Here is a 14,612-nt window from a genome sequence, read left to right as displayed (position 1 = left end):
ACATTTCTTCTGTAGTTGGCTGAAAATAGTTTCTACGTGTGGCATAATCTTGTGGGAAAAAAAAAAAGAAGTCAACCAAAATACGAACTTTTCTTCATTTAATAATAGCTTATACGCGAAGATTGAGTTAAGGTGGTTTGTAATGTTATATCTTCACAGTTTTCTATTGCTAACATAACATCAATTAGATCTTTCCGATACTCGTAAACTGTATTTACTCCACAAGACTGAAAATTCCACCTGGTGTGAGAAACCCGCGGCAAGCCCTAAGCAGTGTATATGAGATCGTGAAATATCGGCTGCTTTCGGATTCTGCGTGACAAGCTTTCGTTGTCACGAGCTAGAAGCAATGGAAAGCCTTTCCCGTACACAGGGCGCGTATATGGTGATACCGCTGTGCCAAGCAGCATTCAGAAGCAAGGGCCTGGTGACAGTCACCGAAGTAGAGTTGCCACCGCCAGGTCTTGCGACTAAATAGATACGGCAGCGGGCAGAAAAAAGGAAGAAATTCAGAAGCAGTTATATTTAACTCGCTTTCTTTTAATATTCTGAATCTTCTACATCTCAAGGCAGTGACATGTCACGGCGTCACTGCCTCAGAGGCCGCCACTGGTCTTCAGTGTAGACTGAAGAAAGTTCGCAGCAGAGATTAATGTTATAAAAAATGTACATTGAACAATTCTAGCAAACTCAGTCCCTGACAGTGATCCGAATTCGTCTTCAGTGTAGACTGAAGAAAGTTCGCAGCAGAGATTAATGTTATAAAAAATGTACATTGAACACGCTTTATTCACAATTTATCTAGGAAAGTTAAATAAATTGTGGAAATGTATCTAGTGCATACAGCATTACTGCCATAAGATGTCCTGTAAATTTAAACCGTTTTTTTTTTCCGAACACTCTCCTGAATTGCACTCTGCTTGTTTTGTCTAAGCCTTAAATATTACGTTAGCATTCCAGAGAGCTAGTTCATTTTTATTTATTTATTTATTTATTTATTTTAACTTTCCATTTCATACACGTACATGTTTTTAAATAGTGCTTCTTACTTTTCCGTGGCACTTAAACATCTGTCAAAATACGATTTGCTAATTAAGGGGGTGGCATGTGAAAGTACCGCCCAGAGCGGCGAAACTACCAGCGCCGGGCTTGATCACACACTATTAGAGAATATCTACAAATGGGAAGTCGGTTAGCTAAAGAAGCGTGAGGCGCATGTAGATTATTATTTTAACTTTCGTGCATTTTTAAAACTCACTTTCGTTTTTGTTGAAGTGAAATTAATCGTAAAGTATAAAATATATATGTTGTAGTCAGTGGCGTATTTACGATTTTGTTTCGGGGAGGGCTTTGCTAACTTTCGGGGGGGCTTTGCCTGAAAATGTGAAAATTCTGCAAGATATTTCATATACTTTACTATAGTAAGTAAGATTTGGGGGGCTTAAGCCCGGAAGCCCCCCCTAAATACGCCACTGGTTGTAGTAAAAGTAAAGTTATTGTTAAGGCTCTGTAATCTAAATGTCATATTATTGTTAGTAACGTATAACTGAATCGATTGCGTTTACACTTGTACTTTTCTCTAGCTTATACACAGCACTATGAAATTGATCATTAGAGCGAGAGAGGGAGAATTTTTCTTTTTTTCTGGGGGCGACTTTTCACTGAGAATTGGAGTCTTTTCGTCTTCCATTTAGTGACTTTATGTATCAACTTTTTGGCAACGCTGGCGGCAACACACGAAAAACAAGAAGACGCAAAGCGGAGGTGAAGATGGTAGTGGTGTGAGAGTCTTTTTTATATAGAGAAAAGTGAATCGTTGTAATCTATCCGTAATATTGTAAGTAAATAGAACATGGCTTCATTTCCAGGAACTTTGGCCTTTGATGAATATGGTCGACCATTTATTATTATTCGTGATCAAGATAAACAAAAACGATTATCTGGAATTGATGCATTAAAGGTATGTTCTAGAACGCTTAGAAGTAGTGTGTTTCAAATTTACTTTATTGTGGATAATACATATGTATTTTATACATTATGAATTACAAATATAGTATTATTTCATGAGAAATAGCTGAAAGTAAGTGGATTTGTGGGTATAACTATGTCAAATTAGAAGAATATGTGAAAGTTAAAAACAGAAGGTAATTTCGATATGAGCGAACCGGTTGAACAATACTGGTGAAATATTTACTTGGAAATTGATAATTGTATTCATTTTAGGAGTGTGATTAATATTTATAACGCTGATACGATATGCGTACGTTCAGGTGTCATATGGTTACTAAATTTGCTTATGAAGTTCTACCAACGAGATTTTTACCCCTGTTACTATTCATTAAAATCTGTAACATGAGCAGTATTTTATTTTAAGCAATTTATACGATTATTCCACTCGTCTTAGGAGCGCATTTATTTCATTATATTACAAAATATCAAAAACTAGTAGGTAGTTTAGGAATTAGTAATATTCTACAGTCCGCAGTTTAAATAAAATCATTTTGCGATTTGTAAATAGTTCATATGTTGAATAACTTAAGAGCGGTAATACTTTACAGTGCTGGTTTATCTCTTCTAGCATACTTGGATATCCCATATCATTGTACGTATTAAAATCCTATGTATTATCGGTACCTTATTACCTAAGAGTGGTGATATACGTTGGTAACTAACAATATTACCATGTTGTTCCCTCTCACTATATAACAAGAAACCAAAAGTACATATAATATAAGAATATCGAATCTACGCATACCCACAATCACTAATACGCCTTCACCCGATGTCATTCGGCTTCGCCCTGCAGGTCTTTATTTTGACTCGCACAGTGACTAAGACCGATTCATCTGACTCGTTTCCCGGAGCAGTTTAGGAATCATTTCCCAAGAACGATTCAGTTCATCAGAGCAGTCTAGGAATCAGTTCCTCGGAACAGAACCTGTTACTCTCCCTCAGAACTCCTAGACTACTCCGCAGAATAGAAACATCTTGGGGAACTGCTTTGCAAACTACTGTGGAAACCGGTTCAGATAAATCGATTCTTAAACAACCATAATTCACAAGTTCTCCAAAATGTGGATCAAAAACAGCCACAAATAAAATTAACATATTTTAACTGAAGTGAAAACCAGGTTTTAAACTAACCCAGTTCAAGCTATTCATAATCTTTAACTACGATAATTCTCAGCTAAAAAATTCAAAAGGAAAAAAAGATAAAATGCGGACAGCTTGTATTCGGAAGTACATGAGGGCTACCGCCCCCAACCCCCCTAAAATATATCTGGACAAAATAAATCCTATAAAAACACATTTAATAACTTTTTTAAAAAAATGTACAAATGCCAAACAAATCAAGAATAAAAATGTCAATTAACAAATTAAAAACACTTACCGCTAATGATAGAGATCTAGCATGCTCGTCGACCTCTACATGCAAACCAGCCAACCTATTAAACCACCTGATTCTTTAACTAGAGTTTCTAAGCAGACCTCCCGTCAAAACGTTAGCCAATCGGAGACAGTTTTAGTACTTAACGTTTTTGCCATACCAGAACACTCATGAATAATATACTCATGACTACTAATTCCACACACGTAAAAATAAGATAACAAGAACACTTGCCCAATGCTCAAGTTCACATTACTGAAAAATGTTCCTTTCCACACGGACGCAGATTTATTAAAGTGAGCACTGTTTCTGTTATTACAAAAAAAAAAAAAAAAAAAAAGTCACTTTTACCATACGTTGAAAATAGCTTCAACCCAGCCAGAGTAGGGTGGTTGATTGGAGAGACTGTGTTTCGTCCTTTCCTGCTTATTGTCTAAAGATAATTACACCAAACAATATAGAGTTAGCGCAAAAAGTATTCATACACCTACAAAATGGAGCAAAAATTAAACTAGTGGATAATTGAAATGTTCCTTCCAGTAGGTAGAAGTATAAGTTTCTTTGTTCATTGTTTTCATGATGTTCCAGTAAATAAAATTGTTCCTTTTTCACAGCTTTATGAAACCTATATTTTTTCGTTGTGATTTCCTATATTTTTTTCATTAGCATGGAAAGCCTGGAATTACAACGTTGTGAAGACTTCACATTCCGTCTTTTCTTTCACTCAATGATAATTTTATTTTCGTGCGAAACAAACTGTGCAGCCCTGACAGTTGATGCAGAAACCATTCCTACTGAGAACTGGTCGCCAGCTCTAAATTTCTAGTCGCCAGTGGCGACCTGGCGGCTGGAAATTTTGCGCTCTGCGCGTAAATATTACTTCGAGAATGTTCATTAACACACGTATCAAGTGCTAAGCTGAGTGGGTACACAAACATATCATAAGACCACGCCAAGTAATTCGTGCAATCACAAACTAAAAATTAAATTTAGTGAAGCTAGATTATTACATCTGGCAACATGAATTTCCATTTACGATCTATAATTTCTGCCAAGACTAATTCTTTACATTTTACTTTATAGTACAACGAACTCCATTGCCATTTGAAGTACTCCGTCATAATTAAAATTCTTCCCCATTTACAAATGTTTCTCTACATGCTTGCACAAAGCTGCTAAATTTAAACAATCAACATGGCATCTGTCCGCCACACTTTATGTTAACGCAAGATTTTAAATAAAATTTATGATTACCTACAGGTAAGTTAGTCTCCGTTATCAGGGTTAATTGATCGAGAATGTTTGTTAATGAAAATAAAAGAAATATTGCATCTCTACCTACTTGGGAAGTACCATGTTAACTATGTCAAATATTAATCAGAGTAAAATAAACGAATTGATACATGAGAGATTACTCGTTAACTGTCGCTTACTTTGTTTTGGATAAATGAGAGGATGTGTATGTGTAGAAAGGGAAGGAAGAAAAAAAGATAAGGTTTATCAAAATTTATTATTTTTATATTCATCATCTAATGATTTGATTCGAGCTAAGTGCTGAAGAGTAAGTTGTTGGGTTTTTGGGAAGAAAGGATAAAGAAAACTATCCTCAATTTAGCGAGATGTCAAATTTGTTATTCTCATTTGAATGACTGTTGATTTTTTATTATTTCAGTCCCATATTCTGGCCGGACGCTCTATAGCAAATACGTTGAAAACGTCATTGGGCCCAAAAGGATTGGATAAAATGATGGTATCCGCAGATGGAGATGTGACTGTAACAAATGATGGAGCAACAATTCTAAAAATGATGGATGTGGACCATGAAATTGCGAAACTAATGGTTCAGCTTTCACAGTCACAGGATGATGAAATTGGTGATGGAACCACCGGTGTTGTAGGTATGTATGACGTTTAATGTTGTATATGCGGGATTTTTATTTATTTATTTTTTTTTTTTTACAGCAACGACCAAAATAGTATGATGTTTCTTAACTGATGAGTGTAGTTAGAACCATAAGGTGAAGAAGTTTTGTGACAGTATAGTATGTTACGAAATTTTTAGTTTGAATCCGGCGTCCCTTTTCAGCACCAAATGATATGAGTTCCTATTGGGAATCGGTCCGAGTCTCCCAACTAAGTAGTTCATGGGTGGATGATGAATGATTCTGAAAGCGTACATAGCCGAGATCTGGTATTTTAAATTTTGGAATTCTGATCATTGGAGTAAATTCATATAGGAAATTAAAGTGTTCGTGTATTACCGGTAGAGTTTTGGTAAGGTGTTACTTGTATGGTTTGTGTGGAAGAGATTAATAGTTACTAATAATAATGTAGCAGAGTTGGCTGGTTTAAACCAGCTGGTTTTTTACTCTAAAACCAAAGTTTAGACAAAAAGAAAAAAAAACGAAAAATGCTTTAAATTGTGTGAACTTCATGGTGACGTCTCCACATATCAAACCATCTGCATTACGTTTATCTACTTTTCACCTTTTAATTAAGGGGTCCCGTGATCGAACCACAACCCATCTTTCAAGTGTAAACCAAGTAGCGATTCTAGGTGTCCCTTTAAACGAAAGTCTTCTCCGTGATAACCTTGATATCTCAAGGATGTTAAGCCTAAACATACGAAACGAAACCTAACTATATATTTCTACTTGCCTGAATGCCTGTTGTTTTATAAAGAAGCCAAGGTTGCTTAAATATATTGATAGAAATTGGCAAAATTTATCAACTGCCTACGTAGCTTCCAACATCAGCTTTGATTAAACTTTGTTCTAATTTTATTAAATGATACCTACATACCAAATTTGTAATTTTAATACCTCAGTTTTAGCGTAGTGATTATGATACGTTGACCTTAAAATTTTACATACAAATACATTTAAAGTAATAACAGGATTTTCCCAATGGCTAAGACGAGAGTTTCCCGATTTATATATAATTCTGGTATAATGTTTTTACTTGTGTAACTGTTTATCTTTTTGTCCTTCTGAAATGTCTCTTGACAATTATATTAACAACTAGGCCTATTTAAAGATCAGTACAACGTATATTTATCAGTCCTTCGTGAGTGAGTCGGCAATCTCATTTGTGACCAATTAGTCCCGGTTTCGTGTCGAAATGGACAATTTCTCTTGGATGTAAGCCGAGAAGCGGTTTGGATTCCGCTTTGTAACGTGCCACTATGTGCTCCGTCCTGGGCCGCTGGTTGTAATAACCAGGACAATTATTAGAATGCGGGATTCGTACTTTATATGTATAATTGCTATATTTTACAAGTAAGCATTTAAAAATATCCATGCAGAATTATCAGGAGGTATTCTATATTTTGAGTGCATTTCAGACTAGATCTAACTTAAATATTACCAGAATAATGCAAATTTCTTTTAAATTAAAAAAAAGTAGTGAAATACTAAGGTAATTTGGTTAAGTAAAAGTAACTGATTTTCTAACTTGTCAAATTTTATAACAAAAATCATGAAAAATTATATATGCAATACAGAAAAATATTGAATGAAATAACATCAATATTTAAGCAAAATTGAAAAATCCAAAAATATATATATCTAAATTGAATTGTACTATGCTTTCTTTTGAACAAGATTACAACTTTCGTGTATGAATCCAATAAATATGATAAATAATATACCTCGTAATATTTATAAATCCAATTATAAATTCAATATTTGATCTTCAGGAAAAATTTAACAATAGATATTGAGAATATTAAATAATAAAGATTTTACACTCACCCAATTAAATATGCTTTGAACAACCATCAAATACCTTCAGGAGGACAGTTTCGAATTTCCTCTGTTAACTCGATTTTTATATTATCACACCAATTATAGATATTTCGGTATAGAAAATAGAACTTTCACAAATATAATAGGTTGATTTTTTGGTAGCTTTTAACAAATTCACAAAATTCTTGAAATTTATATCAAATTATGTTGGTGCTATGTTTGATGAGTATAATGAATATTGTTATTGTTACTGAAATTAATATCAAAAGAAAAAGTAGGAATACCTCCTGAGTATATATATATAGAAACATATTGAGAATGAATTTCTGTAAAATTTTATGAATAGATAGGGACTATTAGTAATAACTAATACTTATTGACTAACTAGAGTAGTTGGGATTAATAGAATGTTAGGTAGTGTGATTGAATTTATGGGGGAATTTTTTTTTCTTTAGTTCAGTTATTTTTTCCGTTTGGTATGTAGTGAATAGAGTAAGAGTGATGGTTAGTTAGAATCAGTAGTTGATTAATTAGCTGGTAGAGTAGTAATAGTGACCTAGAAAGATTAACAGAATCTATCTATTCATAATTAAATTTGGGATAAGAATACTTTAAAATTATGGTTTAAAATATAAATAAAAAGTTGTGCCAACTTTTTACAGCCGGGAGGGCGATATTTGTTACGTGTGATGAGATCACATTATAAAAAAAAAAAGTTATGTCAATGATATCCTAGATGGTTATGCTTTCAGTACCTACACTTCAGGGTACTAGAGCGCCTCTAGCGGAAATCTTTGAAAAACATACGTTCGAATGAGCTGTAGGAAGTTTGAACAGCCATTCGAAACGATATGTCGAACTGGGCAAGGTTTATCTCTGCTTAATGTGAATCTTTAACGGTTTCATGGAAGTTGTTTAGCCGAAAATTATCGTGATTTAAATTTCAAGAATTATGTGAAAATTGTTAATAGTTATCAAAATATCAACGTATTATATTTGTGAAAGTTCTATTTTCTATACCGAAATATCTATAATTGGTGTGATAATATGAAAATAGTGTTAACAGAGGTAATTCGAAACAGTCCTCCTGAAGGTATTAGATGGTTGTTCAAAGCATATTTAATTGGGTGAGTGTTAAATCTTATTTATTTAATATTCTCTATATATATATTGTTAAATTTTTCCTGCAGATCAAATATTGAATTTATAATTGGATTTATAAAAATTACGAGGTATTTTATTTATCATATTTATTGGATTCATTCTCGAAAGTTGTATTCTTGTTCATAAGAAAGCATAGTACCACTCAATTCAGATATATATTTTTGGATTTTTCAATTTTGTTTAAAAATTGTTGTTATTTCATTCAATATTTTTCTGTATTGCATATATAATTTTTCATGAACTTTGTTATAAAATTTGACAAGCTAGAAAATCAGTTACTTTTACTTAACCATATTACCTTAGTATTTCACATTTTTTTTAAATATATGAAGATGATAGCACTTTTCTGGTAATATTTAAGCAAGTACTAGTTTGAAATTCGCTCTAAATATAGAATAACTCACGATAATTCTGCATGGAAATTTTTATATGCTTACTTGCAAAATATAGCCATTATATATATAGAAATTACGAATCCCGCATACTAATAATTGTCCTGGTTATTATAACCAGCGGCCCAGGACGGAGCACATAGTGGCACGTTACAAACATTTTTTTTTTTTTTTTTTTTTTTTTTTTTTTTTTTTTGTCTTTGTCATATTGGAATTATAAGGATTAGGAGGTGTTATATTTATTATATATATTAGATTTATTACCGAAAGTTGTATTCTAGTTGTGCAGATTTCATATTTACCAGTCAACTCATATATATTTTTTTTGGATTTTCAATTTTGCTTATAAAGTGTTGATATTTAATTATAGATATTTCGGTATAGAAAATAGAACTTTCACAAATATAATAGGTTGATTTTTTGGTAGCTTTTAACAAATTCACAAAATTCTTGAAATTTATATCACGATAATTATTCAACTATACCACTTTCTTGAAAACCGTTAAAGATTCACATTAAGCAGAGATAAACCTTGCCCAGTTCGACATATCGTTTCGAATGGCTGTTCAAACTTCCTACAGCTCATTCGAACGTATGTGTTTCAAAGATTTCCGCTAGAGGCGCTCTAGTACCCTGAAGTGTAGGTACTGAAAGCCTAACCTTCTAGGATATCATTGACATAACTTTTTTTTTTTTTTTTTTTAATAATGTGATCTCATCACACGTAACAAATATCGCCCTCCCGGCTATAAAAAGTTGGCACAACTTTTTATTTATATTTTAAACCATAATTTTAAAGTATTCATATTCTAAATTTAATTATGAATAGATAGATTTTGTTAATCTTTCTAGGTATCTATTACTATTAACTTCCACCAGCTAATTAATCAACTATTGATTCTAACTAACCATCACTCTCACTCTATTCACTACATACCGAACGAAAAATTAACTGAACTAAAGGAAAAAAAATTCCCCCATAAATTCAATCACACCACCTAACATTCTATTAATCCCAACTACTCTAGTTAGTTACTAAGTATTAGTTATTACTAATAGTCTCTATCTATTCATAAAGTTTTACAAAATTTCATTCTCAATATGTTTCTATATATATATACTCAGGAGGTATTCCTACTTTCTTTTGAAATTAATTGCAGTAATAATAACAATATTCATAATACTCATCAAACATAGCACCATCATGATTCCAATAAATCTTGGGCTTCGTTACATCTGGTTGATCTTCGTTACATACATTCCATAAAATTTTCCATGGCGGAATTTGGACTAATACAATTTTTTACAAACATTTTCGGGACATAGATACAAGACATCCAGATCTGGAACACTAACAAAAACATATATTAGAAACACATTAAAATATTTTTAAAAACAATTTAATATATTATCTCTACTTATATAATGTTTATCTGACTAGATGGTTTGTAAGATTTTTTTTTATAATTCTGACTAGATTAATTATTTCTACTTTTTTTTTTTTTTAACTTCAGTTGGGAATCATGTTCAGAAATATGCTTAATACATTTAATATTTATGATGCATTTCCTCTCCTTTCTCTATACTTCTTTGTCAAACTAACATGACTCTTACGGATATCTCTGGGATTATCTACATTAACAACTCTTATGGTATTCCTACCCAGAAAACATTCGATCTCGAATGGTCCACACCATTTCGCACACAAAGATTTTGTTCTTTTATCTTTCATTGATGATAATACCTGTGATTTAATTAATACCTTGTCCCCCACATTATAATCATTATCTAGCCGGCGTTGATTGAATATTTTCTTTTTACGTTGCCATGCTCTTTCCATGTTATCTAAAGCTCGATTCCATAACTCGGGATCCCTAGGATTCAAGTCCAACATACTTATATTCCACTTAATGTCCAGTGGATTACAAACATTATAATTAAATACTAAATCCATAGGACTGCATTTCGTATCCTCATGGATGGCATTATTGACAGAAAATTCTATTTCCCACAATCCTTTATCCCATGAGCTTTGTTTCTTTCCAAAATATATTCTTAATGAATTTTTTATAGTTGAGACGTATTTTTCACTAGGATTTGAAGCCGGGTGATAAGGGGATATACTAATATCCTTAATACCATTTGCATAAAGAAAATCTTTGAATTTAGCCGATGTAAATATTGAATGATTATCATGACATATGCTAAAAATAAATCCATTTCTACACATTAATTTATATAACTTATTAATCACACTTTGTGACGACAAGACCTTAATTGGTTCTAGAAATACTCTTTTAGAAAAGGAATCGACAACTATCAAACAGTAACGTCCTGACTTACTTTCAATTAGTGGTCCTAGTAAATCTACTGCCCAGAGTCCATTAACTACATTCTCATACTTAGATACTAGCTTTCCAGTAGGTTTTCTATTAGGGCTCTTATTTAATTGACAATCTGAACAAGTGGATACGTAATCTTTTATTTCCTTTAATATCCCATTCCATGTAAAACGAGCACAGATCTTAGCTATTGTTTTATTTATACTAGCATGAGAACCTGGCAAAATATTTGAATGAAAGAATTCTATTATACTAGGAACTAATTCCTTGGGCAAACATACTTTGTATGGATTTCTTATGGCTCTTGTTTTCTTACATAATATGCCTTGGATTAATTTATATCCTTCTACTTCCCTTTTTGCTTTTAATTCCCTTATAATATTACCTAATTCAGGGTCTTTTAATTGATGTTCTTTAATTGATATATTAGCAAAAGGCATATTCCAAAGGTTAATTAGACAATAATTATTTACCTGTTCAGAGTGAGAAAGTTCAGTTTCCATTTCCTCAAAATTATTCTGATCATATAACCTTGAAATAAAATCTGCTGTTATATTCATATTAGAGGATATAGATTTTACATCAAACGTAAATGCAAATAGTCTGTATAATAATGATCCATAACGTTTAACCCTTTTCATATTCCTCAAGGCATACACAAGTCCAGAATGATCCATTCTTAATTCAAAAGGTTTATGCAAGTAAGTACTAAAACGTTCCATAGTTTCTATAGCTGCTAACATTTCTAGCAAGTAAATCGGCTTATTAAAGTCATTTTTCTTTAGACGTCTACTATAGAATGCTACAGGTACCAAGTTATTATTATCATCATATTGTTGTAGGACTCCCCCTAAACTTTTGAGACTGCTATCCGTATTGACAATAAACTTCTTATTTAAATCGGGTAGTTTCAACATTACCTGATTTGCAAATAATTCCTTAATATCTTCCAATGCTTTTTGTTGTTCCGGTCCCCAAACAAATTCAGCAGAAGCCGCCCTTAAACGTTCAATGGGTTCCATAACCTCATGGAACTGCGGGACGAACTTTGCATAGTATTGTAAAAAACATGATAAAGAAATTAATCCTTTTTTTGTCTTTGGAGCAGGTAACTTTCTAATTACTTCTAACCTTGAAGGGTCCATGTACATTTTCCCATTTTCAATAATAAAGCCTAAATATGATATCTTCTTTGAAAAAAAGGTACATTTCTTTGTTGATAAAGTTAAACCTTTTTCTTCCAATAACCTTAAAACTTTTTCCAATAATTGCTTATGGCTTTCTATATCTGAACTTTTGCAAATTAGGTCGTCCATATACCATTGAACCCCTTCATCTTTCAAAGGATACAATAAGTCAGTTAATATTTTAGATAATACATGACTCCCTGCTGCCAAACCAAAAGGTAAGACTTTATATTCATATAAACCCCTATGCGTAAGAAATGCTGTTAGATGACGGCTTTCCTCTGTTAAAGGTATGGTTAAATATGCTTTCCGTATATCCAGATGGCTAAAGATTTTACCATCAGATAATTCAGACAATATGTCTTCTATCCTTGGTGTGAACTGAGTATTTAAATAAAGATGACGATTCAAATCAGAATAATTAACTATTAATCTCTTTGTTCCGTCATTATTATTTACTAAAAAACAAGGGAAAGCATAATCACTGTTACTTGGTTGTATTAAATCAGCCTTTAACATCTCATCAAGAATTTTATCCATCTCTCTTTGAGAACTCCGTGATAACGGGTAAGCCTTCTTACGAATAGGAGTGTAGTTATTTAACTGGATTTGATATTCAAAGTCTTTAATTTTACCAACATGTGATGAAAAAACAGAAGGATATTTACTAAATATCTCGTTAACATACCCTTGTAATTCAGGATTAGCTTCTAATACAACAGGATCCACCCTCAACGGGCTATCCATCTGGTCCGACTGGATGTTGGGACTGCTATCCAAGGATGGACTCATAGATGTGGCAACACTGCAAAATCCCTGTGCTGGATCTCCCGGATGTCTACCTCCATCCGTATCAAAAGCCTGAACTGTGGACCTTTCCACCAAGTCTGAGTCACGCAGAAATAGTTTAGAAGTCTTATGGTCTGGTTCACTGTAAAATAGATCACACGAACGAGTATCTCGATTTAAACAAGGGGGGTGGATATTTAATGTATAATGTAACTGTACGTCCACTCCTTCCAAAGGGAGAATTAATTTATTATTCACGAAATCAATGTTCGCTTTCAAGAATTTTAGTTCATTTATTCCCAGTATAAATACTGGTTCTAAATTTTCAACTAGGAAAAACTTTAGTCTGTAAACACGATTTTTAAACTTAATGGGTATAACTACGCACTGATCCAGTGTTAACTTTTGTTTATCAACACCTACACCAATGAACTTCTCATTTATTATATTCACTGGGTAATTCAACTGCCGATTCCATTGAATAAAGCTTTGTCTATTAATTAACGATGCTGTAGAACAAGTATCTAAACCTCCTCTAATACTTTTACCTAAGACAAATGCATCGACAAAAGCCGCAGTCAATGTTCCCAATGAGAAAGTATTTCTATTTTCACTTTTATTTCCATCAGCACTAATTTTAATCCCATCAATAGTATGTTCGCTTTTATTATTACCTTCTATTTGTTTATAATTACTAAAAGAATGCAAATCCTCTCTATATAATGGTTTGCTATTCTTACTGCTGTTCCCTCTAGAGCCGCCATTGCATGTAAAGTTTCCATAATATTGCTTACGCATTCCTGTTTCACATTCCCCCACATTCACAGGATTCACATTGAACACCATATTCTTTTCTCCCAAATGTTCACTATTATGTTCCCCTCGGGATCGAGTCCGGAACCCCTCCATAGGAGTCTTCATCCGATCATTATATTTCGTACGTGTGTTGTAACCCGCACTACTATTAATGTTTCCACCTTCTAACAAAGTTTTTTCTGAAACCGTTTCTTCCCTTTCTGGAACTTCGGACCTCTCACTTTTAGTCATTAACCGTGACCGTCGACTATTCCCTGCAAAGCGTCTTTTATCATTGCCATTTTTATATCTTAACTGTTTGTTATTATCACCCACACTACTAGGTAAACCATTAGTTTGAACTCCGGTTCCTATAATCTGAGTCGGAGCCCTTAACCGGTCACTAATAGCTGCAGAGCGTCTTTTCGAGTTCACATCCATATTCAATTTAACTAACCGTTTATTTAAAAGGTACTGTTTGTTAGAAGCACAGTTTGCAATGCGATGTTGTCCACCACAAAAATAACAATTAATCTTATTTCTCGGATTTTCACTTTTTTCCGAATTCCTCACCAGTGCGGTATACATTTGTAAATTACGTTGATATTTTTCGTATTCCATAATATTACCCATAAGATCATCTAATGACATTGGATAGCTATATCTATAAATTTCAAATTTAATTTGAGGTTGCATCCCCTCCATAATAATATCCAACAATTCACTAGATCTACTATCATTTATAGCTCCGTAACATATTTCATAAGCATCACAAATATTATTAACATACTCAAGCAAATTTTCTTTAG

At 32.9% G+C, this 14,612-nt stretch overlaps 1 protein-coding gene across 1 annotated transcript in view; it reads left to right on the top strand.

The window, feature by feature from the left end:
* The first annotated feature begins 1,733 nt into the window (after window positions 1-1,733).
* CCT5 (chaperonin containing TCP1 subunit 5) overlaps window positions 1,734-14,612 on the top strand; it is a 60,636-nt gene continuing 47,757 nt past the window's right edge. The window contains exons 1-2 of the mRNA XM_081735940.1: window positions 1,734-1,960; window positions 5,061-5,286. Coding sequence (XP_081592066.1) covers window positions 1,853-1,960; window positions 5,061-5,286 — 334 coding nt within the window. The 5' untranslated portion in view covers window positions 1,734-1,852. The remainder of the gene's footprint in view (window positions 1,961-5,060; window positions 5,287-14,612) is intronic.

The sequence above is a fragment of the Thermobia domestica genome, chromosome 13 (genome assembly GCF_964235325.1).
Source record: "Thermobia domestica chromosome 13, izTheDome1.hap1.1, whole genome shotgun sequence".
Classification (NCBI taxonomy): domain Eukaryota; kingdom Metazoa; phylum Arthropoda; class Insecta; order Zygentoma; family Lepismatidae; genus Thermobia; species Thermobia domestica.
This window is presented reverse-complemented; position numbering and strand designations above follow the sequence as displayed.